The sequence below is a fragment of the Phoenix dactylifera genome, chromosome 2 (genome assembly GCF_009389715.1).
Source record: "Phoenix dactylifera cultivar Barhee BC4 chromosome 2, palm_55x_up_171113_PBpolish2nd_filt_p, whole genome shotgun sequence".
Lineage (NCBI taxonomy): Eukaryota > Viridiplantae > Streptophyta > Magnoliopsida > Arecales > Arecaceae > Phoenix > Phoenix dactylifera.
In genome coordinates, this window is record NC_052393.1 from 11854307 (window position 1) to 11881894 (window position 27588).

Consider the following 27588-nt stretch of genomic DNA (forward strand, 5'->3'; position numbering starts at 1 on the left):
AACGGGATCGACATATATGTAAGGATTTCTGGAGGAGGGGGGACGCGTTACGATGTTCCGCGGAGGAGATTAGTTCGATTACCTTTGCAACGTGAACGGATAATTACGGGGAAAACAAAAGCTGTGACCATGAGCCGGTCCGGTTCATGGAGAGGAGGATCGGTTGGTTCGGGGAGGTTTCACTTGAGAATGGATATCCATGCTATTGGTACACGTTTGCCTGCCCAAGGAATTCTGGATCAATGTGGACTTTCTTGACCATGCTCCCCTGATGCAAAAATTCGGGGATATGCATTGAATTTCCCGCGATGTATGGAGCCTTTTTCATGTCTACATGCAAAATTTATTTTTGTTACTAAATATTGAAATTGAAATAATTAATTAGTCAACCAGCTCGGCTGAATTATCTTTCATATATGTAGATGTATATATATAATGAAGACTCTGCCTCATTCTAGAAATAATATTATTGATAAAATTTTGATTTAATACTATAATAAATAAGAAGCTTATTAATAATATTAAATCATATTAAATGATCTTATTATATTATAATAAGATATTATCTTACTATTTCGATAATTATACATATACTATTGGAATTTTGCATATTAAAAGTATACCATAATATTAATATCAAAAAATAGAAAATAATTAGATTTTTATGTTTATTATATTCTGTTCTATTTTAATTATCTATTCTATTATATCTATTTTAAATTATATTTCAAAATTATTGAAAAAAAGAGAAAAATTTGTACCCTACGCACCGCACGAGTTATGAACTAATATGCATACTAAAATAGAGTCTCTACATGGTGCTCTCCATTCGCCATATACATGTCCATATTAATAGCATCTCTTATATCTCTTATTTAATATGGTTCTTTGATATAATATCATTAGTAAATAATTGGCTAACTTAACCAACCATGTTAAATTAATACAATAATTAATGATATTATTATTAACCATATTTGCATAATATTGATGAAAAATATTTTTTATTAATATTGTACTTTATTCTATTGCATTTTTATGATCGTAATCTTATTTAAAATTGAAGTACAATCACTAAGGACCTCACTATATTACATTTGAGTATCTTTAAATATAATACTTTTTTATTTCTTATTTATGTAGGTTCGAACATGATCTTATTATTTTATAACGATATATTATTTTACTAAATCAATAGATATAGATATGCTATTAAAATTTTGTATAGTGATGATATATCATAATATTAATATTTTAAAAATAATTAGACTTTTATATTTATTATATTATATTTTTACTATTTATTTTATATTGTATTTTAAGAATAGTTGGAAAAGAGAAAAAAAATAGATTCCATGCATCGCACGTGTCATGTGCTTGTTATTTCTGCCATTATGGATGTCTCTGTCAGAAAAATATGGTCTAAGTCGAGCAACAGATACCACAAGTTAAAAGCACAAAAATGATAAGTATCGTCTTCACAAGACGAGTAGCAGCTATTTGTATCGATATTGTCATTGAAAAAAACGATGCATTTTTGGATCCTTTCTAATTCTAATTCTTGAAAGGACAGAACAAAAGAGCTAGCATTTTTTTTAAATTTATTACTTTTTTAAGAGAGTACAGCATCCATATATTCAACATCAATTTTCTAAATCAAATATTATAATGAGAAAAAAAATTCCGCAAATCAAACGAGTCTTTAATTGATATTAACTATAATTTTTAGAGTTTTTTTTTGTTAGGAGATGGAATAGTACGAAGAATAGCGCTGGAGGAATAAAACAGCAAGCAAAACACAAGAATACATCAGGTTTTTGACGTGGTTCATCCCAAGTTTGGGCTATGTCCACGAAGATCCCGCTGATGCTTTTCTATTCATTGAGAAGAGTACAAAAGAGGGGAAGAAAATAGAGGAAAAAAAGGAACAAAGGAAGAAAACAACTTACTTCCCAAAGAAAACAACCCAAGAACTCACGTTCTTAGTCTCTTCTTTTCCCTCTACAGTGCACTCACAAATCCTACAAATCAGGAAGAAGGAACTCTCATTTGCTCACCGCACAAAAGAGGAAGAAGTCCACGTCATTATTCTCATCACCTATTCTGAAACAGGTTGTTCCTCTGTTCTGTTGCAGAACCCACACACATCGGCATCCCATGTAACTTCATCGCATTCTGTTAAGAAGATAAGATCTTCTACCATGATTTCAATGGCATGGCGACATGTGGCATGAAAAAATAGTAGGATGGAGTTGGATACGGCTCCACTGCTTAACATTTTTAGCAAAATATTTATAATTACTTATATAGGTTGATATTAGTTTTTTTTTTTTTCAAATAAGTATATGGTCCTATCAACCCCTGGTGCGAGATCTAGGGTTCAAATCCAAAATATTACGTAAGAAAAAACAAAAAGAAAATACAGTCCAAATGGCCTTCTAGTTACGTTTCATGACTGATTTGTTGATCTTCTGGCGGCTAAACACTTTATCGCCAGTTTTGTAGTCAACTTTTTTGTGCACGGATAAAAAGCATATTCTATATCCAACAACAACAACAACAACAAAAAAGAAAAATATGAACCACTGGAGAAATCATAGATACACATGGGACATTAAAGTATATACACGAATACATGAATTCACTGCACATTAATTGTGATCTCTGCCATCATGCTTGTCTTTGTCTATCAGCGTACGTGGTAGGGGACCATCCTCGAACAGGTTAATAAAGCAAGGTCGACTGGTTCCTCCTTTTTCAAGTTGGAAGCAAACATCAAACGTGACATGCCAAGCAAAGGAAACATCTCATCAGGACACAAATAACACTAGGTTGAGAAAACTAGCAGCTTGGTGAAAGAGAATGAGGACACTGTGATGTCTAGGGTACCACATTACATACAATTATAGGTATAATTATAATACTATTGTCAAGATACACCATAATAAAAAAGATTGGTCAATTATACACCATAATAAATCAGAATTTGTTTTCTTGTATTAATTTGTTTTTTTTTACCATAGGAGCAAATCTCGGTGGGATTAGCATGCATGATTGGTGATGCAGATTTGGCGGCGGATGACACATTATCAATCTCGAACCTAGAAAATTTGACTCTTTACCCAACTAATTATATGGTTCGGCAATTCCAAGCTAACTCATGCATCAATATGAAGTTTAAGAATAACAAACATAAGTTGACATGGAAAGATATATAAATTGAAGTGTACTAAAAATTCATGATGTAAAACTAGTTCATGCAATATAAATGGGAAAAATTACCTTGGAAGAGGTACTTCTGAAATTTAGATTTTCTATCCATCCGGAACATCAGCCAAAATTCCAAGTTAGATCACTAAGATATTAAATTGGATCACTCACCTCCAAATCAATCATTCAAAAATGATCTGACGAAGGAATCTAGCACGAGGAATCCTAGATGCGTTTCACTGAATTTTGATTTGGTAGATGTAAGAAAGAATCGTGCAATGATGCTTTTTATCGACTTTATTGGCTAACTTATTATAACTCTAGATCCTTCGGCTAAGGTTGTGCTTATCTCTCATCAAGTTAAAAAAAAAAAAGGGAGTGCTTGTCCCTTTCCAAGTGATTGAAGGAGAAAAGGGCCGCTTAAAAGCGAGCGTGACCACTTCAGTACCAGCAGATAAGATGCGGATTCCCCGCGCCGGGCCCCTCCCGTCCGCTTGGAACTGGAGGAAACTAAAAGCCCACATGCTTTCATGCGCCTTATTAAAGTGTTGTTGTTGTGGTTGGAACTTGGAAGGGAATCTTTAGTCCTTGGCCGGAGAGCACTGATAAAAGACGCAAACCCCCTGGGACACAGACTAATAATATGAAGTGCGCAAAGTGCATATTTGGGTCATCTAATGGTTGGTAAATAAATATAAATATGGATAGAACATTTACATGTACCAGCCTCCAGCACCCAAATGAAGATAAAAGTCAGACATTATATTCAGTAAAAGTATGGTTGTGGTATTAATGAGAGAAACCATTGTTTTCCGATCTGAGATCACGAACCGAGAGTTACGGCAACCACCGCATGCTCATAAAAAACTCTTTCTACAAGCATGCAAAGCATCTCATCACGATATCATGAACATGCAGCGGAACAACCTTAAATAATAATATGCAATTTTATTTCAATAACTAACTCAAAATTTAATTATCTCATAATTTTAACAATATTTTAAGATAATGCATTAATTTAAATAAACTCTAATCTAAGATAATTTATGCCATTAAATTCTGCAAGTCACTTTCCCATATTGAACCCCAATCAAGGTAGTTCTCTAAATATATTAAAAAAATAAGAAATTGTATAATAAGTTATACAGCCCAGTATGTAATAATCAGTTTAGTTAAATAAATTAGCCAATCAAATAGATAATAATTTTGTAGAAAATAAATATATGTGCAGTACTATTATGTGAATCGAATCTTTCAAAAAAAATAAAATTTCTATTCATGGATTCTAATTTTTTTCAATTATTCAATTCATCTTAGCAATCCTGAGCTATGACCACATCTTTCTTGTGGCAGGGTCATAACACCACACATTTTCTTGAGGTGAGCTGCGCATCTTTTTGCAGCAAAGTCCTTCGAGACGGTGTATCTGCTTACAGTATGTCGCGCATCATCTTACAACACAACCTTCAAGATAAATCATATGCCAACATATTAGCCCTCATTAGCGGGGTTCTTAACATAGCCAGATCGAAATTCAAATGGTTCTAGATTCATATTTCCATTCTAAAATCATTCGGTGTCAAAATTAATCAATCATATCCATAATAAAACCATATATCGTCATAATATTTCAAAATAACATATTCTGTAATAATATACTATGCATTAAATTCGTGCATCATGAATAATACTACTCAAAGGTCATGAATATAATAATTTTATAAATTGCTAATAAATTTAGGAAAAGTAAAACATTACTTACTTTGCGAACGAATCTAAAATATCAGTCCAATCAATTTCAAAAAAATTTCTATGATCCTGATATTTAAACATTATATTTTCACCAAAATTTACCGTGATTATTTCTAAAAAAAGAAACCCTAATTCCGATACCGTCATAGGGCCAACCTAACGGAAGTGTCCCGTCCGACACTCTGGTTAGTCCGATCAAAGTGAAATTCATCTGATCTTGCTTGCATTAAGATACAGGAGTTTCGATAGAGATCAGAGGTGACCAATTCTAATAATGTCCAAGAAAGGCCAAGCTGGGGGTTAGCATGCCACCCGCCGGACATGGATCAGGGCTCTTCACCAGAGTTGATCCATAATCACGAAGGCGAGATGCCATAGAGGGTAATGTTAAAAAGTAGGGAAAATGTTTGAAGCACCTAGAGGGTAATGTTTGCAGGAAAAGAATATTGTTAAACGTGGGCAGGCATAGGGAAAATTATATCTGCCCACAAATGGTGTCAGCCACATAAGGCCGCTGGCTGCCTGCTGTTGGCCCAGACATCTCTCTTGCATGTCACTGACGGGCCTTATACACTGGACAAAAGAAAACATTAAAAACATTGAAGAAAAACTCAGAGGAACAGTTTTTAGTGGTTTCCTACTATTTGTATAATTGAATTAAGAAATTTAACAGATACGTATTTTTAAATAATTATGGGTTTAGGATGCCTCCGGATGCATGGGTAACAATTCTACAATATCACGCACAAACATGCACATGTGAGGAAAGTTAGCTTGAAGCATTCAACCCAAGGACATCCTCAAAATCACAAAAAATTGGACAAACCACGTACGATCTTTTGATTGGCATGCCATATCCGACCATATGGATGTAGGAGGGAAATTCAACTGCAAATCGAAACATCATTTTATGCCATCTGGCATGCCATTCCAAGAGCATCTCTCATAGCATCCCTATATATCATCATCGTAGCATAGCCGAACACGCCTTTTCCCGCATGCCAAGCTTGGACTGACGAAAGCAAATGGTCGACAAGAGCGGACTGCAGTTCAACCTACTGGAACTGGTCTATGGAAAAACCAAACCGAATCCTTACATCTCAGCAGCGTTATTTCTTATATTATCTTTTCATCCAATAGTACAAATTATCTTTTTCTCTTGCTTCCTCGTGTCCTCATTTTTTTCTGAGAAGTCTCAGTTAAATCCAGAGCATATTCACTTTCAGAAGGACGAATTCAAAATAATCTTGTTCTACCGGCTTCATGAGGGGGGCTTCCTTGCCGCTGGGCTTAAGCCAAGCTGGTGAGCAAGCAAAATCTTTTATCAGAGAAAAAATAATGCAGCAGCAGCAGCCCCTGTAACAAAGCCGAGGAAAAACCTCCAAACATTAAAGCAAGCAATGCATTTACATGCTCAAACATGTCAAATGTCCAAGGGGTATAAATCCATATTTCCCAATGATGGGGAGAAAGCTATAGAGAACCAAATGCAAGCAGCGGAAGGATCTATAACTGCACCAATTCCCGAAAAAATAGGCTGGAAAAGACAACAAACCACAACCTGCATTGTCTTTGGGCTCCATTAAGGAAAGCCACCATTCATTTCAGCATACCATTTTTCTTCCTTTTTTTTCAGTCAAAAGCATTCTTCATATTTTCTCATGCTACTCTCAAAATTGGATACTTTCATTCTCGGATTTTTCTATCCTGATCCAGCCTAATTGCACTGTAAAAGCATGACGCGAAAATATTGCAACGAAGACAAGCAAAACCGACTGCACCGGAAACCCAAACTGAATGAAGTTTGAATAATCAGTAAGAGTCTTTCAGGCTTGGATCATGTCATACTCAGTATTCATGATATCAAGCAAGAATTTTGCCAGCATTATTCTTTATTCAACCGCAGTGTTGGTCTAGAAATACTAGAATTCATTGTCGAGATAGCAGGCTGCATGAAGGGTAACAGTATGGCCAATAAAACATAAACTTTGCAGCTGCATCCATATGCAAAATAACTGAGCTAACCGATAGCATTTGTTCAATAAAACTGCTAAACAGTACAGGGAGGAAAGAAAAAAAAAAATCTGCTTCCAGCAGTTTAACCTGCCTGTTAGACAACCAAATAGTATAAAAACTCTTCATATCTATGCTCTACCTCTCATGGATGCCGCATTTCCCAAGCACATTATGCCAATTCTGCAAGACAAGAAAACAATACTCTCCTGAGCCTGAATTCAGTAAACATAAATTTAATCTGCTAAATATCAGTATTTTTTTACCAGGAAAGAAATGAGAAACGTTGTTGCAACTAGATATATGTCTTGACACCAACACACGCACAGATAGATATAGAGAGAGAGAAGCTCACTAAGTGAATCAGCATCAAAAAAAGAGAAGAAATAAAAACTAGGATTAAACAAACCACTCTGCCTGCAGTTTTTCTGAACATGTCATTAATATGATTCAAACGAGAATCGAATTGGACTTATAAATAGGTCATGGTTGAACCATGCTGTTGCTTGATCTTACCTAATCATTCATGTCTCATAGATAGTGATCAAAAACCAATTCTAATGGAGTAGCTAGGTGGAGGAATGAGCAAACTTATGGCCCAGAAAAACCGACCAGAGTGTGTGTTAGTGATCTGTTACTGCAAACCATCAAGCCTGAGGACTATATACACAAGAAAATTTTGAATAGAAAGGTTGCCTTGCAACACGCTATGGGCATAGTAGGTTCTTCAAAAATTTCTCATTATGTCATAAAAATATTAAATGGATGGCTAACAGAAGACCATATAATGCTGGACTGTATAAAAACTTAGTCTGTACAGGTCAAGCCAACTACACTAAACTTCTTTTTCATGTACTGAATATGATTCACGTGCACAAACTTGTCGGATAATGTCAACAGAGAATAAAGAAGCATGAAGATTAAGAAAATACAGCTATGGAAGAATGACAAACTGCGACAATATGTTCAAATCTCTCTTGAGCTTTGCCCAGCTTTTCACTAACAGAAAATCCTACTTTTGATCCATTCAGAAGTCACTCTAATATTTTTGTGTATGGCATGGCTATCCAAGAATCAACTTCTTTGCTCCACCATGATTAGTCCGAACACTTCATGTAAAAGTGAAATGTGTGAAATTACCACCACATTATTTGTTGATTTTTCAACAATTGTTCATCACACATCTCAAACCCTACCATGGTCATTGTATGAAAATGCATAGTGCATAAACCTTCAAGTCAATAAAATTGGTTCCATACTTCTATCGACATGTAAAACATTATGTGACATCTGCTACATGATGGAATGCTCTGGACCATGCATATCTATTCTACTATTAGATTAAAGCTCTCCTGACTTGAACGCCTTCCTTAGTGAAGCTCCAACTCATACATTTCCATTTTTATTCCCAAAATATCCTTTATATGTTACCTCGGGAAACCTTGGAAATGCGACTTTGCTCATGTTCATGACTTTCACTCGGGATTTCCTTGGTCCCAACCTCAGGAAACTTTGGAAATGCAGTTTCACCAACAGTGAGTGCAGGTCCATGTTCCAGATATACCTAACTTCTCTGCTTGGGTTTCATCATACCCATGTACATATATTCATTGAGGTCAAAGGTTAAAGTCTTTCCTCTAATAATATTTATTTGTTCGCATGGAATAATGAATAATCGCACGTCACATGTGCCACACTCTAGCCATGTTACTCAAAAAATGCAATATTTGCTTACCAGTGGCATCACAATTTTATAATACAACTCATTGATACCAACACATAATAGCACAGATGCATTATGTGCTCAGCTGATTTAGTTTCAACAATCACTTACTAAAATTCAGCTATTGCTTGTCTAATTGGTTTGATATAACAATATGCAAGTTCATTTTAGTCTCCAAGAGTTATCTATCTGGTCTCATGCACATGCAGACAGATCTTTAGAAGCTATAAGGAAAAGACTGGTAGAGAAATTCTCCCCAGTAATTTAGTGATATGAAGGCATGTGGTGAAATCTAACAATGATATGATGCCATCATATGGATGATGAATAGGACTTTAAAATAGAAGCTACAAAAAAAGCTTCCTTCATTAGCCTGCAATAAGATGGCTCACCATGTAGAATAACTATAAGAAGACTATGGCTTTCTTTGCAAAAAAATAGCTTTCATATATTTGACAGCAATATAAGATGACTAGCTTACTTCACTAGCCTATAAGTCTGTCTATGGTTTTTCTCTGCAGAAAAGAACTTTCATATATTTGACAGCAATACTTAATGCAACATACATATATTGAAGAAGTTCTGTTCCAGGAAGCAAAGACATATGAAAAAAATCAGGAGACCAAGGGAAAGCACTAAACTAACACAAATAAAAAATTGCTAGCAGTAAAGTCCAAATAAAAGAACTGCTAGTGGTAGATCCTGATATATATTATACAGCCGTTTGAGGAACTGCATAAGTAAAAGCATGCAACATGACTACAACTTATCTCACATCAATGAATGGATTCCTTTCATAATTAAATGAAAAAAACATAGTAATGTCCCCATTTTGTACAAATAAATAATTACATCAAATTTATTCTTAACTTTGATATTATTTTGAATGAAAATTGACGAGTGGTCTATAATCATGCATTACTTGCACTGACCAGAATTAATCATCTCTATTTTCATAATAAGAAAAATAAAACCTAGTTTTGAACTACATCTGAATCAAGCATAAGATAATAACTTTAATATTCATGTTCGTATCTTAAAAATTATTTTTTAAGTGGAAGAGTAGTATTACCCTTCATGCTTCACTTCTTCACCTCCTCATACTCCGCATCTGGAGCCTGATCACCGCCCTGAGAACCACCTGAACCCGATCCACTGGAGCCTCCAGCCATGTGCTGCCCAATCTTTGAAACTGCCTTGTTTGCATCATCAAGTTTTGCCTTTATCTTGTTAATGTCATCTCCTGCCATTTCTTTACGCAAATCGGCCACTGCAGACTCTATCTCTGAAGCAACCTCAGCTGGGATCTTATCCCTATACTCACCCAAGCTTTTCTCAATGCTATAAATAGTAGTATCAGCAGTGTTCCTGACATCAATCAATGCTTTCCTCTCCTGGTCTTTCTGTGCATGCAGCTCAGCTTCCTTGACCATTTTCTGGATATCCTCCTCTGAAAGCCCCCCAGAAGACCGAATAGTGATCTGCTGCTCCTTTCCAGTTGCCTTGTCTTTAGCAGAGACTGTCACAATACCATTGGCATCGATGTCAAATGTGACCTCAATCTGAGGCATGCCTCTGGGAGCTGGTGGGATGCCCACAAGCTCAAACTCGCCCAGGAGCTTGTTATCTGTAGCCATTTCGCGCTCTCCTTGAAGCACACGAACACCCACTTGTGTCTGGTTGTCAGCAGCAGTGGAAAAGACCTGAAAATAGACACCGTTGGATGTATGAGAACAAGCCAACATAGCAGTATGGTATTTGTATCTACCAACATGAGTCAACAGAGCATGGACGTTGATGGATGGAAAGATAGTTATTGAGTAAAACAAAATGATATAATAATATAGTATACACCAACACATTCGAGGAATCAACATGGCCAATAATAATTCATGTACCATGCAGCATATCAAGAGCATATTGACTTTTTTATATTAAAAAGACAACTCCACGAAACACACTAGACAAGGTTTTCAGATTAACCTTCATAACATTCTATTTTCCTCCTGAACAAAAAGTGAACAAACCAATACGACAGTTACAAGCAAATTTTGTTTTGTGCCCATTTCTTAACAAAATGATTATATTATCACAATAATATAAAAGCATGCTGTTCATTTTATAAAAGCAAGTAATGATCGGCGCCATACTTGTTAAGTGAAAAATCAAGAATGTAAAAAACCACCATAAAAATTCACATAGCTGTTTAACTACCACTGGAACACAAAATCACAATCACAAATAAGCCAGGGAATCCGACAAAAAAGACAAAAAAAAAAGTACTGATGAACATAAATATTACAATAATAGTGTGTGAAATGGCAGTCTTGGCTAGCATTCTTTTGAATGGTGCCACTTAGCATCATATAACAGCATCAATTACCTGTTCAAATTTGAGGTGGCAAATCTAAGGACTACCATTGTTGAAGTAACCATATTCATTAAACTTACCTGACTTTTCTTTGTTGGAATGGTTGTGTTCCTGTTGATCAATCTCGTAAAGATGCCACCAAGAGTCTCAATTCCAAGCGACAAGGGAGTGACATCCAAAAGAAGAAGCTCCTTAACATCTCCACGGAGGATGCCACCCTGAATGGCAGCACCCATTGCAACAGCTTCATCCGGATTTACTCCCTTGCTTGGAGTCTTCCCAAAAATTTCAGCAACTACTTCTTGAACTTTTGGAACCCTGGTCATCCCACCTACCAGAAGAACCTCATCAACTTCCTTGGTGGATATGCCACCATCCTTCAAACAGTTCTTGCATGGTTCTCTTGTCCTGACAATCAAGTGATTCACCAAGGATTCAAACTTTGATCTTGTGAGCGTGATATTCATATGCTTTGCACCTGATGCATCAGCTGTTATAAATGGAAGATTAATGTCAGTCTGAGATGTCGATGAAAGTTCAATCTTGGCCTTCTCAGCTGCCTCTCGAAGCCTCTGTAGGGCCAGCCTATCCTTTGAGAGATCTATTGCCTCAGTTCTTTTAAATTCACTCACTAGGAAATCTAACAAGGCATTGTCAAAATCCTCTCCACCCAAGAAAGTGTCACCATTTGTTGCTTTGACCTTAAAACACAGAAACAAAGATAGGATTAGATTGAAACTAAAGACATTAAGAAAGCTTCTCCATGTGCACTGACTCAGAAAAAATAAGAAGGGGAGACACCTCAAATACACCATTTGATATTTCTAAGATCGAGATATCAAATGTTCCCCCTCCAAGATCAAAAACTGCTATCAAGCCCTCCTTGTTATTCATTCCATAAGATAGTGCTGCAGCGGTGGGTTCATTAATGATTCTCTGTACATCAAGGCCAGCAATTCTTCCTGCATCTTTTGTAGCCTGTCGCTGAGCATCATTGAAATATGCTGGAACAGTAATCACTGCTTTAGAAACAGATTTCCCAAGGTAAGATTCAGCAGTTTCCTTCATCTTGGTTAGAACAAATGCACCAATCTGGCTCGGAGAATACTGCTGTCCATTTGCCTCAACCCATGCATCTCCATTGGGAGCTCGGACTATCTTGTAGGGAACCATCTTCATCTCCTTCTGTGTCTGAGGATCATCAAAGCGGCGTCCTATCAGTCGCTTGGTCCCAAAAACTGTGTTTGTTGGGTTGGTCACTGCTTGACGTTTTGCTGGAGTACCAACAAGTAACTCTCCCTTTTGATTAAAAGCAACCACAGAAGGAGTGGTCCTTGATCCTTCAGAGTTTTCTATTACTTTAGGATTCTGTATACATTAAAAGTAAAACATTGTCAGTAAAAAATGCAGTAATATAAGCTTATTCACTATTGCATCTTTCAAGATAATATAAATGTAACCTTTCCCTCCATCACAGCAACACATGAATTTGTAGTTCCTAAATCAATTCCAATTACATCATTTCCAGCTGGTTTTGAGCTGAATAAACAAAAGGCAAAAGAAAGATAAAAGAAATTAGACACAGTCATACCGCAAGTTTTAACATCTATAATCACAAAGTAGTTCTGACTTCAAAGGTGTCAGATATTACCTAAATGGTCTAGCCAAACTTGCCCATTTATGACCCAAATGGGAACCAACCCACGCTGTTTTTGCATGGCCAGACAACTGCACAAGACACCATTAGCAATAAGGTAACAAAACTATTACAAATATGGTGAAAAATAACTATCGAATACAACATTATAGTGAACTACATAGACAAACATAAGTTAATCACTTTGAGAGTAAGTTATACAAACATCAATAACAATACTTTCACAGTCATGCAAGCCGAATAATCAATTTGGATATTTAAGAAAAATAGATTCAACAAGAAAGCAGCCTGCCAGTAAGCATGTTCAATTTCTTTCCCCTTTTTCCTATTATCTAAAATTTTCTGGTGATCAGCAACATTTTGCAGATTTAATGTCCTTATAAAGAACATGTGTTGTGGTCTATATCGAACAGTCAAACTATCCACAGAAATAAAAATATTGAAAATTAGAATATTTGAAGGCCACTGAAAAATAACACTCTCTACATGCCCGTAGGAGTATATGGCCTCCATGTCTACTCCCTCCATTAGCGGACATCTTCGAATCCAAATCATAATAAACCGTCTGCCCTTGAATCATAAAATAACTTTCCCCGAAACAACAATACACGATCATCGAGCTTGTTATATGGAAGATCTTTGTGACACGAACCGTGGAGAGTATATCTTTCTCCTTGATGAAGAAACCAGAGATGAATAGAAAAAATAAGACAATATCAAATAAATTAAAAAGTGAAGCATTACAAAATTAACAAAACCACTCCGTTTAACTTGAATCCGACATTCTTCCACGAAGTAAAAATTACACGCCTTACAAAAAAATTTAAATAATGCACATACCGAAATTCAAGGGTTTTCAGACTAATACGATAATCTGCTCACAAAAAACTATTTATTCGCCCATAAAAATTTCAAAAAAGAAACAAAACTGATCGCTGAGGAAAAAAAAAGAAGAAGAACGAAGGATTAGATGGTTTTGCAAGAATATTCCAGAATTGAATCAGAACCCCTAGGGTACGACACTTTCGTCGAGTACATACGGTCGTTCCAGAGCTTGAATTCTCCTTCAAACCCTTTTTTTAGGAAAAGAATCATAGCAAAAGCCCATCAAATAAAAAGGAAAAGAGAAGAACGGATTGAATCGAGAAGCTTACGGATCTGATGGGAGAGGAGAGATCTCGCCGGCGGAGGGCTCTGAGAACCACCGAGGTGGCCATTTCTTTGCCTTGAACTGCGGGGGAGAACAAGATCGAGAGGAAGGGTTTTAGGGTTTTTCGGGAGCCGCTCTTAAATCTCCGTCTACTGGCAGCAGATCGCGTGAAAGACGAACCTCCAGCCTGAGGGGCGGCTTTTAACACGTCGCCCCCAACTTGCTCTCCAAGAGAGTGGAATGCTCCCGAGAGTCCGAGATTTCCGACTCGACCGGTTCGTGGCGGCGTCGACTTTGTAGGGCTGCAGCCGTGGTTACAGTTCACTGTTTACAAAAGATCTTCGCTGAGTGAGTGATGGCTACGGTTTGTCCGTTGATTTGGCCATTTTAGAATCTCAACCCTTCTTGACGTGTAAAGGGTGATCCTGCGAGGATGGGGTTCCTTAGGACAATAGAGAACGGAGGGCTTCTTTACGTATCAACCTTCGGTCCCATCACCATTGAAGGCTGCAATGATAGTATCTGGAGGCTATAAATGGCTTGGATTAATTTGGACGTGGAGCACTTGCGCTTGATGCTCATCATCAGATTCAAATATGTCAATAAACAGTTTCATCATTCAATTTGCTTCTCCTCAAACAAAAAAAAAAAAAAAAAAAAATCTTGATTAGAATTTAGGCTCGGAGGATATGTTAGTTTGGTAGGGTCTTATTTGGTTTCTTTTCTTTGCAAGTGGAGCCATCAAAGAAGGAGAACAATAAAAGTGTAAGAACATTAGGGTCTGGCACGTGCCATGCACGCAAGAAGCCATATTGCAAATATGGATGTCGATGATTCTCCCATTCGACTAATGATTTATTATTGTCTATATAATTCAATAATTATGCTCTTACGTTTGAAACGCCTACTTGTCTCTCTCAAAGCTGAAAAATAAATTACCTTAGTGAGATATAAGATGCCGGGACGTATGATCAGACCGTACACATGGCAATTGACAAAGTTTGGTCTTTAGTATATATTTGAATTGCTCCGTGCCAGAAGTATTTTGCAAAAGATCCACCCGAGTCTCACCTATTTTGCAAACGAAGCACCTGATATGCCCGTTAGCCTTAGCCAGCAAGATCGAAAGAACACGTATGAACTTAAAAGTAGCAAGCCAAGACCACCTGTTTGCAAACAAAGCACCCGCCATGCCTCTCAGCGAACATCATCATGATTTAAAGCACACGTATCAAGCCATCCGCACTATTATTCGTGCAGGAGACCTCGCAAACGAGTCCATCGCTGCAAGGAAGCCCTTCGCTTACAAATGGCATTTGACCAGCTCGTAGTCCCGGTGCTTTTACCACCAAATGTCGTATGATGTTGCTTGATAAAGGTTCTGTCAAAGGGAACGAATAGAAAGCCAAAACAGAAATAGCTAGAGAGAGGGAGAGAGGGAGAGGGAGAGAGAGAGGGAGAGAGAGAGAGCACTTTCAGACGATATAAACATTGTATACGAACTTCTCTTTTACTTCAAATGGGCAGATAGCTCATGGATGATGGGGAAAAAATGATTGATATACATCTATGGGGCGATCTCTACATGTCGATAATTCAGACACTACCATGTGATAGAAATCCAATCATGGTGAAATGTCATTGCATGGAATGGAGATGCTACATGGTCATTAGATTTAATCATTGTATGTGTACTGACAGAGATGGTGAAGTTTGCGGAACACCATCCAGTAGAATATTTCTGCTGCTTTTGTTGCTGGCTGAAATTTCTTTATCAAGATGCTCCAGGAACTCCATTACCACAGGATCAGTCCAAGGAGCTCCAAATGGAGCCTCCTCCCCTGCTACCCAACCGAGATGGCCACCTTGTGGAGTAACTATTAGCAGGCAGTGCGGGTTTCCCTGTGACATGGAAAAAGAACAAAATAAAATTATCTTTCGAGAAGTTTAATGAAAGATTAAGATGTCAAGCTAAACATGTTTACGGTAATAAGCATAAAAGTGAAAGATGAAGATCATAGGTAAGGAAGCAGAGCTGCAATTCCTATGATTACCATTGAATGCACCTTAAAAAGAAAAGAAAAGAAAAGAAAAGAAAGTTGCCTTCTTACTAACATGTGTCAATAATAATCTGTCATGAATCAATCTCCTCAAATAATCCACATCTGTAATCTAGGTGTAATGTGCCTGGGCAGTAGACCTTCCATCATTTGAAATGTGAAAATCATGGAAGTGGATTTATCATGTGTGCCATCACAGAAACTTTTTTTATCAATAAATATATATTCAGGGGTCCATGACAAATGCCTAAATTATATAAAAACGAGTCAAGTGAATGAACTTGTTGGGCTATTATTTTGGAGAATAGAAGCTTTAGGATGTGCTCCAAGGCTTCGAATTTCAAAATCATGAATTCAGAATTTTTAGATTTTTAGAGTTGAGAAATTTAAGGTTTTAGTTGTTAAAAGAAAAATAGTTCTGATATGAAAAATAATAAAATAATAGGAAGGGCAAAATCACGAACTCTGATATTTCCATTCAATGTACAAATTTCAAATTCCATGATTTGAAGGACACTTGTATAATTTTCATTGTACTACCAAACACCCAACTGTCTAAAATAACGGCCTGAAATTTAGAAAACATAAAAATTGCAAAATATCATTGTTTTGCAGTACATGCAAACACACCCTTAGATCAAAATATAGACACAGTGATCACATGCTTGTTCGCAATGAAAGAACTGACAGTATGATTAAGACACCTTGATTAAAGAAAAGAAACAGAATAAATTTATGATGCCCTAGCAACCACCTGTAGAAACAGATGTGCAGATTTATGATGCCTAAGGGCTTACAAAATAAGTTTATATTGCTGAACAGGAGATGCAGCAAGCATCAGGAAAAGCATACCTTGATTTCTTCACGAGGAATTCCCCTTGATGGTGCGATTGGATCATTGGCAGCCTGCACATTATAAGAAAGAAGTGTAACAAGAATTACAAAAAATGGTGAAGTTACTTTTTCCTAGTGCATCTACCAACCTTCTAGCATTCTTTTAATTCAAATTCATGGAAATGAACCCATAAAACTTATAAATTTGTCTTTTAGGACCTGAATTGTGATAAGCCAAATTAAATATAACACATACCAAAGTTATGTTAGAATGGGATCATGATGAACTTTATCAGATGGTTTCTATGGAATCTCCAATTTTATTTGTTAGCAAAAGTTTTCTGCATATGTCCAAGCAAATATGTATTTGTATATTGATAATATTCGTTGATAGTAGTGCCATCTGTAAAACACCAAATCATGGATTTAAATATCAAAGAATGCAGTTGTACTCGTCACGGGCTGGTGTCGTACCAATAAGCAAAGAGAAAGAGAGAGAGATAGAATAATAATTACAAAAGGTGCATGAAGGTCAATGCACCTGAATAATATGTGACAGAGCAGTTCAGGGTCAATTTGCTAAAATTCAGGCGTATCAGGGGCCCCTGTACCGCTCCCTAGCAGTATGGCACCCTACAGCTGGTTTGAGGCTGGTACACTAGTTTTAAGATCTTCAACATAATGGGAGCTTGAACAAAGACAGTTTAAGAAATTCATCCACCATCTCTCCAAATATATCATTAGATCAGAGCCCTGGGGAATTCTCCACAATTCAGCTCACAGGCTTAAGCTACATGTTCTGCCTTCAACACCAAATTCATGCTAATTCTCTCCCTACATTGCTTTCTTAAAGAGTCTTCTATGTGCCATGTGCTTCAGCTTCTTCCTTGTCCCGGCATAAGATATTTTGAGTCACTTCACAACTATGCCACCAGACCTCATAGATTGCCTACCCTTGGTAGAAACCTCACCATGCCATATGGACCCACTCCTTGTCCTAATTGCCTTCATAGTTCTCCAATCTCCTTCATTCTTGCAGCTCTCATGCCAAATCCTTTAGTTGATAGAACTTTCCCCTCTAAAGCTCACCCAAGCCCAATTTTCTATCCCAAGCATCTCCTCTTCCAAACCCAAATTTTGTATTCTTGATGCTTTCTCCTGCTCCAGCCCCAACATGCTTGTGCTCCTTTCTTTACATTTCCTTCATCCTTGTACTCCTGTGCCCCTCTCATATGCACATCACAAAAGTAATCTTTCTCAACTCAATTAGAATCCACCTCTTGACAGTTCTTTCCCTGCTCCTACACATCAACAAAAAGCCTTCTTCATCTTTGAGCATTCATAGAAGTTTCCTGTGGGAGTCTTTCTCGTAGTAACTGGGTGAATGATGGGCAACCATCAAGTTTGCACGACAGTTAGTTTTATACTAAGAGTAGCAATTTGTTAATATCAAAAGAAAGAGTAACATAGTCAGACAGACTGACTGAGAGAGAGAGAGAGAGAGAGAGAGAGAGAGAGAGAGAGAGAGAGAGATAATGTAATGAGAAATCCAACCATTATCATGTCTCTCTGTTGAGCACAATCAACTTCTTTTTTAAAAGTTAAAACCAATATTTAGGTCTTGCCCCTGCATATTTCTGAATTACATATTTGCTACTCTTTCTTTTGACATTAATACGACCGCTACTTTTAGTACATAACAACTGTCCATTCTTGTACATCTTCAAGGCAGCCCATCAACTACTCAAGATTCAGGAGAAACATGCTCATTTTTCAGCATTTTACCTTACACTACAGTGGATGATTCATTTGGCATTAACATTCATTTTTATTACATGCATTCATACCCCAGATCTGTATGGCTGGTTTGCCGCAAGGTCTTTCTGACACCATCATGCTTTTATTGTTCTTCCCACTATCCAAGAATCTACTTCCGGGCAAGGTTGTCATCTCGGCTGAGATCTTGGTTTGTATCAGTATCGGGCACATCCCATCTCGGCCAATATAAACTGATAAAACCTGAGGCCAATATGATGCATTCATACCAGTCGACATTTTGCAATCACTTGTTTACTTCTTTAAATAGATTTTTTAATTAATAAATTTCGAAATCAATGCTTAAATATAGTTCTTAATCCCAGATTTACCATATTGGCAGATATATTGATATCTCGGTCCAAAGATATCAGCCAAGATCTAGGAAAAACCGAGATCTCGGTTATCTCGGTCTCAGCCACTCACTGAGATAACTGATAAGTTGAAATTTAAAAACTTGCTTCCAAGATATGACTGGAATAACTAGTTCTAAGAGAGTTTGATAGGAGTTGTGATGTAACTTGACCTTACATTATACAAATCCGTGATTTAACATTGTTACTTTGAGATGTTTAAGAGCACCTCAGACTAAGAAATTTAGGATGACTGCTACCTTCCAGGTTCACCAACACTCCTGAATATATATGGTTATACATATAATTGAAGGACAAGTACCACAGAAGCATCTCATCATTACCTGTATGCACAATAAAGGTATACAGACATTCTCGATGGATCTTGAACTGCTTGAGTTGAAATAATAATCATCTACTGACTTGAAACCAAATGAAACTGCAAGGAATCACAAGGCTTTCTTAACACCACTGAATGATTTTTTTTATAAAAATAAAAGAAAGAAAAGAAATTTAGCATGAGGATGACGGATACCGCGTGTTAATCCTTCATCAAACTCCCTGACAGACCTAGCATTAGCAGCCATGGGAATATTGTATTCACCACCAAGACCTTCAAAAAGAAGTGCATGCCTAGATATAGACAAAAGGTAGAAACAAAATAATAATTACAGTTATACAAACTGCAATATAAGATTTTACGCAAATTGAAAACAAAACATGGTTTACTTTCTGTAGATTTTTTGCAGAGCTCTGGCAAGAGCTTTGTCATATATGTTATTGAAGCCCTTGTGAAAGTCCTCATCTGCAATTACCAAATTGAAAGGATTACATAAGGATACTGCCCCAGAAAGAGGACAATTACGAGATTCCTGCAACAAGAGAAAAATAAGGTATACATCAAAAGTATAGCAAAGAATTGATTTCCTGCTACAAAAGGAGGATCAAAATCTACATCAGCTTCTCAGAAAATAAAAAAGATCAGATGTAGAAGCAAGAAAATGACCAAATGATTACAATGTAGCGACAACCTCGGTTAATTATATGGTATATAGAAGAATTGTACTTTTAGTTCCTTCAACCGGTGAGGACATTGCGAGTAACAATCCTTCTAATACACACTTTAAGTTTTACAGTGCAGATTACTATAAATCGACAATAATCAAACTTGTGCAGTAGTTTATCAAAGCCAGACCCAATCAGAATCTTTAGATATTGGATCAAGTCTGAATCATGTGCCTTCCGTTGATACAAAGCTTTCCACGAACAAAGTGATGCAACCCATTCAATCATTGGGTATAAATTGAACAAAACTCAAGTTGAAGTACTTAATAAGCGGGTCAGATTTTGCCCAGATTCCGAACTTCAGAACATTTCAAGGCTCAATGTCAGCTATGATTCAAGAAGGAGGAAGAAAACAACTGACAAAACATGGATTAAGATGGTGGCAAGGAATTTGAAAATGCTAGCATCAACAGAATATGTAGCCTTACTTGGAATGACCAATAAAAAAAACCATAAAATCAAGTAAAACAAAAGTATAAGGCTTGCAAATTATGATAGATTAAGTAATACAATAGCATTTTTTTGCAGCTTTTTTTCAGTTTTCATTACAGTATGCTATATAGTTATGAAATATCATTGTTGCATTAGTTATACATATGTATGGCCAAATTATACTAGTTGAATTTACACTATTTAGTGGTTCCATTAAATTGTTTTTTCTTGAGCCTTCTTGAAATATACAGTTTTCAATTTACTGCACTTAAACACCGATTAACATAGATTGAAGAAATAACACTAGTCCATTTAGCAGGATTAAGCAAAATCAAGATTATTCTACAAGTAGAATATGAACCACACTGATTTCTTTCACTTTTTGTATTTTTCACCTGACTGTTGATGATTTTCTTCATTAGTTTCATTTGAATTGGGTGACATGTTCACATCATTTGTCTTTTCTTTTCATATATATACACATATGTATACTTGAATATTATTATATATTTATTTCATATCAATATCTTTTGGACATTAAAGGTACTTACTCAGTGGGTTGTGCACATTTATCCAAGAGTTTGATGATGAAATTGATACTCAGCTACTTGCATGCTCCTTAAGGAACTTCTAATGCATTACAACTTAGAAAACAATCTCATTACACAAAGAATTCATCCATGAATAATAGGGCTTGGTAGCTGGAATCTTTAATCTAGCATGCCGCACACACTCCACAGTCCCACTCTTGTACGCACTTGTGCTCCTAGCACTTCCACATATGCGGTGTGCCATGTTGAGGATGTTTAGCTGCAAGCACTATTTTCTCAAAAACAACCTACCTCTTAACATTTCATTATTCTATAAAACCCATACTAATTTTGTTCAATTCATAATTAAACCATTGTATAGAATTATTATGTTATCCATTTCTTTAAATACAATAACCAAATAAGAAATCATCACTCTATGATAAAAAGATTAGTGATCATCTACAGCTTCCTAGACATTTCCATGCCAAATTTTTCAGGAGCTCTACTTCCCTGATCTGACACTTAGAAATGGGCCTGTACAGGCTTGAAGCCAGGTTGGACTTAGGCTAACTGAATTCAGGCATGAGGTTTAGCAGGGCTTAGATTGTCAGATATAGGGCAGTTCTAGTTTGACTCAAGCCCAGCGAAAGGCCTAATTAAAATAAATATAATGTATTAAATATGTAAATTATTTACAATAGCTACATCGCAAAGTTCATTAAATAACTAAAACCCTAACACATGTTTCCCCTCTATCCCTAACCTTCATATGCCTCCCCTCCTTGACTGTACTCCACTATTATCCTTATTTCTCACCTTTCCTTCATAACTGTCGGTTGACCGTCCTCACCCACCTTCCCCTCAAGGCTGACTTTAGGCCAAGGTTGGACTCTGGCCCATGAAGCTTATTCGGGCCACTCAGGCCTGTCACAGAGGTTCATTTTTTCCTGGAATATACTTGGGCTGCTGGGCACAAGAATTTCAACTTCAGGCAAAGGGTGACACTGGCCAAGAGTCCCAAGACTAAACATTTCCAACCCTACTATTTGCAGCCCAAAGATGGGGCAAAGGTTGCTAGTTATGAGTTCTTTTTTATTTTTGCTTGTGAATAATTTTGATTTGATACGCAATGTCAAACTGCAACTGCTCCTCATGAGATTAGTACCTTCAAGACACTAAATTTCATGGGCAATAACGACCAGTGCTAATTATAAATAAAACTAACCCTAACAAGTATAAATTGAAATATTACAATTACCTGACCAAGATAGCGAACTAGAATATTTGCTCCAAGAGACCACCCAACCGCATATATATTTGACTTAGGATAGCATGTTGAAACATGATCAACTACTTGGCAGAGATCTTCTGTAAATGAGGCTGAATAAAACTGCATACCAGACAAGGAGTCACCTCAGATATATGAATAGGGCACATTGTTAAGCACTAAACTTACTATTGCTAATAGGTAACATGATAAAAAATACTGACACATAGGTAAAAAAATAAAAAATTAAAAACTTTCAGACCATAACAATTGATATTAGACAATCAGTTCTTCAGTCGAATAGATAATTCAGGTACCCTTACAGATGGAATGCAGCAAACTGGATTTAAGTACAGATAGTTATAATTTATGAACAATAACTAGAATAAAGTTCAGTCTCGGATGGGGGCATAAGTCTTAATAATGAATTATGATCCACGCTTAGATGAAAACAGACTTAATATTGCAAATGATGAAAGAGAAAGTGGATTTAGGAGATAGCAGAGATAGATAATAGGAAAATGAAGAGCTAAGAGTGAAAGAAAAAGAATAAGATAGAAGAAAATATAGGCCAAACATATCTTTTCATTATCTTTCTAAGAAAAACACAACAGCATACTAATGGCCAGTCAGGACTTTATTGAAAAAACAAATATGGCCCCTTTTCCCTCCTAATCTGAGTTCTTCAAGAACTTCAGGAAAGAAAAAGGAAAACAAAACTCTCCAAACTTGCTTTGATGCCCACTGATAGACTCTTGATTAACAATGGTAACATCACATAAAAAGTACCATGCTACAAGATTCTGAACACTGACTACATTAAAAGAAAACAATAATCCAACATATCTCCTAGAAGTGACTTATTTTGGCCAGTTTTTTGATTCTTGATTAAGTAAAATGCTTCCTAATATTGATTCCACTCCTTGATGAGCAAGAAAGGTCCATTTTATCTTCAACTTGAAACTGCTCATAGAATTGATGACTGTGATTTGCTCCACGGATGCTTTATTTAACTGCACAAAGCCTAAGAAAACCTTGTAGGCTCATCTAGGCATCATGATCTGAACTCTCCATCAGTCAGAACAGGAAGGTGATACTATGCCTGATTTGGAACACCTCTGTTTTGAAGAAGTTGATCTTCGATGCTTGCTGCATCAATATATCTAGTAGAAACAAAGTTTAGTAGATAAACTAAAAAAGCTTCTAGGTGCCATTTGGTAGGTGCATGCCTTGGAGATTGGAGGGGAAACCTTATCTAAATGAAACAAGGGCACAAATATGTACGGTTAAAGGACACTGAACAATGACGAGGGATAAGAAAACAAGATGAAAAGTTGAAAACTGCAAATATGAAAATGTCAAAATGGTTGTCTGATCAAAATAGGAAGGTTGACAGAGAAGATATTCAAGGAGCCGAACGAGGATGAAATGATGGAAACTCAATACATGATATGGACATGTGTGAAGAAGATCTAAGAAGGGTCCTGTAAATTGATGGAGTTATACTTGTGTATGTTGTATATTAAGTCCAAAAAGGATGCTTTTTAAAGCCATGCAAGTTTGAATTCTGGTTATCATCAGAGACACACAGAGAGAGAGAGATTCTGGTTATGTCCATGTGGAAATGTCAAATTGTTTGACTCAATAAGAGGCTCCCCTTCTGCTTATTACAATGTGATATGACATATATTACTACCATTGCTTGTTCCAGTAATGTTTAATGCCAAAACTGAAAGAGGCTCCATGACTTGTATTTATTTTGTATTATCCCTGTAAGATAGAGAAAACAATGGCCAAGGTATAGTATACTGCTTCCAACAGATTGAAATTAGAGTCAAGTAAACCACCTAAGCAACTAAGAAAACTTCAGTCCATGGAAAGTCTTGCCTCTGTCTTCTCTCTTGGTCCTCATACAAGTTTTGTTCTAAATAATATTCTTCTTTTCACCATTGAACAAACAAATATAATAACAACTATAGCAACTTGTAATGATTAAGTATGAGAGGATTACCAAAGCATTCCATTCCGGATGCTTAAAAATCAAGAAATTTTCTGGTAAACAACAACTCTGCATCAACTACTATGATCAAAATGCAACAGATTTTGATTCAAGCTCAAAATTATGTTATATTTTAAATCAAAAAAAGGGCACATGAGATATTAGACTATCTACAACATTATAAAAAGAAGTTAAATTACGGTACCTGAGGAGTTGTAACAGGACTATCTGCACAGCCACGACTATTGAATATAACAACACGCCATCCTCTATTTCTAGCACGTACAAGCATATGTCTGACGTACGTATCATCACTCCCTCCTGTAAGCCCAGGCTGCAAACAATTAGCAATGTCATAATTAACAATATTGAATTTAGAACATAAGCAAAGCTCTCCCTTTCCTCCACGTTTTTTTTTTTTTGCATAACCTACAAGATTGTGTATCGTTTGCTTGTTTGTGTGTATCTTTTTGGAGCGAAGATGAGATTTGTGATTTATCAAACCTTTATTCAAGAAAACAAGAAATTATACAGTAGGCAAGCTTCAAGACCACATTACAATTTTAAACCATGTTTCCTTTTCATTATCCTAGAAGAGGTCAGAAAACACAAGAGCATAACAAAAATAATCACAAAAGTACCCGGCATGTATTCCACTTAGAATGATAATTGAGAACCAAATCCAACCTCACACATTGAATTCCTCATTCCCCTCCCTGTTGAAATCACCACTTGTCCCAAAAGCTTAAGCTGATAGGATGAGATAGATTTATTTATATATTTTATATTTTCTTACACTCCCCCTCACATGTGGGCCGGACTTTCCTTTCATGGGCGAGCCCAACATGTGCAATTTTTAATAATGGGGTTAAAGAGTGTGGAGACAGAGTTCGAACTCAGGACCTCTGCTCTGATACCAAGTTGAAATCACCACTTTTCCTAAAAGCTTAAGCTGATAGGATGAGGTAGATTTATTTATATATTTTATATTTTCTTACACTCCCCCTCACATGTGGGCCAGACTGTCCTTTAATGGGCGAGCCCAACATGTGAAATTTTTAATAATGAAGTTAAAGAGTGCGGAGATAGGGTTCGAACTCAGGACCTCTGCTCTGATACCAAGTTGAAATCACCCCTTGTCCCAAAAGTTTAAGCTGATAGGATGAGGTAGATTTATTTATATATTTTATATTTTCTTACACTCCCCCCCATCCAATGCCACCCTAACATCCACAACCATCAGCTCTAAACCTCCTCTCATTACATAGCCTCCTATTTCTATCCCTCCACCCTGCCACATTAAAGAGCACTGTAGTACCTGGAGCGTCTTGATGAGAATTTTAGAAGAAATCAGATGTAAAGAATTTCAAAAGGAACAGGGAATTCCCCAGCTATCTTATCTAAACCCTACCTCCAAGAAAATGATGTTAACCACTAAACAAGTTGCAATCTTGATTCTTGAAAAAGAACCAAAAGTCTCTAATTCTTACAATAGATGAATTCAAGAAAGGGAATGAAGCTAACCAGAAGAATGAGAACCGGGGAATCAATGGGCAGCTGCAGCTCGTCGCCGGAGACCCAATCGAGGGCGACGGCGCCGTTGTCCCGTGTCCTCAGGCACTCCCGGCGGAGGGCGACGCGGGGGAGGGAGCGGAAGAAGGCGGCGAAGATTGTCTCGACGTGGCGGTTCCACCCGAGGAAAGGGAAGGGCTTGTAGGGGCGTTGCAGGCTTGCGAAGCGGGAGAGCAGGGAGCGGCAAGCGCCGACGACCTCGAGCGACGAAAGGGAGGCCTCCGGGGGCTCGGGGAGGCGGAGGCCATGGCCGCTCTGGCTGAGCTTGGGATCGGCGGCGGAGGAAGCGGAGGCCATGATGGGGATCAAGGAGCGAGGAGGAGGAGAGGAGCGAGGGAGGGTGGAGAGAGTGGCAGCCGCCATCGCCCTGGTCTCGCTAGGTGGCAAACTGGCAATGGTGGATGTGGGGAAATCCAACGGACCAATCAGTTAAAAAGATTGCTCCCACCGACGCATGACATGCCCCTAATACCACCATGGACATGGAAAATATTGTTGTTTTATATTTCCAAGACATATAATCTATCCATTTTTCTTAATAAATTTGAATGCCTTTGCCCCCTTTTTCATCCGAATAAATAAATAAATAAATTGTAAATTTTTTAAGATTATAAATAATTTATATTTACACTATAATGCTTATCCATTTGAGATTCAATTTTATCATACATTTTAATCCATAATTCAATAAAATAGTAGCCAAACTGTTAATTTTAAATAAAATCTCAATATTATATTAAAAAATTTAAAAATAACTAAAATAATTTTAAATTATATAACAACTATTCAAGTACATAATAAAATATGTGCACATTCTTTTTCATCCTAAAAAATTTGAACATTTTACATAAGATAAATGATTTCACTAATACTATTTATTTTACTGGATGTAATTATAGATTTTATAAATTATTGAATGTAATTGTAATAAGCATAAATTTAATGGAGGTTTTTATAAATTATAATCCCTAGTAAATAGCAAAAACTAGGATTGTTGTTTTTTCTTTGTAGACATCACTGCTTTTTTAAGCATCATGTCTTTAAATTATTAGTCAAGAATATGATATATTGAATACATATTCGATTGTTGTACTAAGTGGTGCATGTGCCAGAAGTCAAACAAAGAGCTTATTAATCAATATGCCTTAGTTGTTTAATACAATAAAAGGTGTTGGTGAAAAATGCTCAAACTAATACGAACTCAAAGACATGGAATAATCAAAAAATTAGTGCTAACACCTTTTCGCTTGCGTACGTAGAAGCTTTTGGAGTTGACCCTAACTTTGCAATTTAGCTTGCTCAGCAATTTGCATAAAGTTAGTGCCTGCTAGTTCATGGGCTAATACCACGTATCAAGGATCTCTTCAAAAAACTAGCCACTTTGCATCCTATGGCTCGTCCTTTGCTTTTAGGGGTTCAGCATTTTCTCCGTTCAACATTGCGTCGTCTAAAAGCATATTCATCTAGATGTTAAGGTGTCCTATCTTTTTGTCCTATATAAAGCTGTCCTCAAGGACTCTAGAGTTAGAATTTTTAAATAACTTTATTTTAAAAAATAATTATAACGATGCTTATAAACGTCGGCCTAGTTTCGATTTTCGCCGACGCTAATTAAGTCGACGCTTTAAAGCGTCGGCATAGCTTCAATAAAAAAAAACTTTTCACTTCCACCTATCCGGCGCTTTTGCGACGCTTTTAAAAGCATCAACACCAAAATTACCGATACTTATAAATCTATCTCATTAGGTATCCCAGAGGATGTGCTGGTGGAGGCAGAAAGTT

At 36.7% G+C, this 27588-nt stretch overlaps 2 protein-coding genes across 2 annotated transcripts; both read right to left on the reverse strand.

Annotated features, from left to right (window-relative positions):
• Positions 1-6836: 6836 nt before the first annotated feature.
• Positions 6837-14154, reverse strand: LOC103708466 (heat shock 70 kDa protein, mitochondrial). The gene is made up of 7 exons (XM_008793398.4): positions 13881-14154; positions 12721-12797; positions 12530-12608; positions 11871-12437; positions 11150-11770; positions 9771-10401; positions 6837-7158 (listed from the first exon to the last, which is right to left on the reverse strand). The coding sequence occupies exons 1-6, from the start codon at positions 13941-13943 to the stop codon at positions 9781-9783; spliced, it is 2028 nt and encodes a 675-aa protein (XP_008791620.1). The 5' UTR covers positions 13944-14154; the 3' UTR covers positions 6837-7158; positions 9771-9780.
• A 1213-nt stretch (positions 14155-15367) lies between these two features.
• LOC103708465 (embryogenesis-associated protein EMB8) lies at positions 15368-26232 on the reverse strand. Its single transcript, XM_008793396.4, has 8 exons — positions 25759-26232; positions 24440-24568; positions 22227-22358; positions 19668-19810; positions 19474-19571; positions 19283-19377; positions 16789-16842; positions 15368-15778 (listed from the first exon to the last, which is right to left on the reverse strand). Exons 1-8 carry the CDS (start codon positions 26167-26169, stop codon positions 15557-15559), a joined length of 1284 nt encoding a protein of 427 aa, XP_008791618.2. The 5' UTR covers positions 26170-26232; the 3' UTR covers positions 15368-15556.
• Between the last annotated feature and the right edge of the window lie 1356 nt (positions 26233-27588).

What these genes read in the sequence shown, in the direction of transcription:
- LOC103708465 (XM_008793396.4), bottom strand. Translation starts at nt 26,169, where the DNA reads ATGGCGGCTGCCACTCTCTCCACCCTCCCTCGCTCCTCTCCTCCTCCT. An exon ending in CCCCGGTTCTCATTCTTCTG is followed by an intron (nt 24,569 to 25,758) that starts GTTAGCTTCATT and finishes AATTGTTTGCAG; the next exon opens with CCTGGGCTTACAGGAGGGAG. An exon ending in TAGTTCGCTATCTTGGTCAG is followed by an intron (nt 19,811 to 22,226) that starts GTAATTGTAATA and finishes CTCTTGTTGCAG; the next exon opens with GAATCTCGTAATTGTCCTCT.
- LOC103708466 (XM_008793398.4), bottom strand. Translation starts at nt 13,943, where the DNA reads ATGGCCACCTCGGTGGTTCTCAGAGCCCTCCGCCGGCGAGATCTCTCC. An exon ending in TCTCCTCTCCCATCAGATCC is followed by an intron (nt 12,798 to 13,880) that starts GTAAGCTTCTCG and finishes TGTCTTGTGCAG; the next exon opens with TTGTCTGGCCATGCAAAAAC. An exon ending in TTCCAACAAAGAAAAGTCAG is followed by an intron (nt 10,402 to 11,149) that starts GTAAGTTTAATG and finishes GTCTATTTTCAG; the next exon opens with GTCTTTTCCACTGCTGCTGA.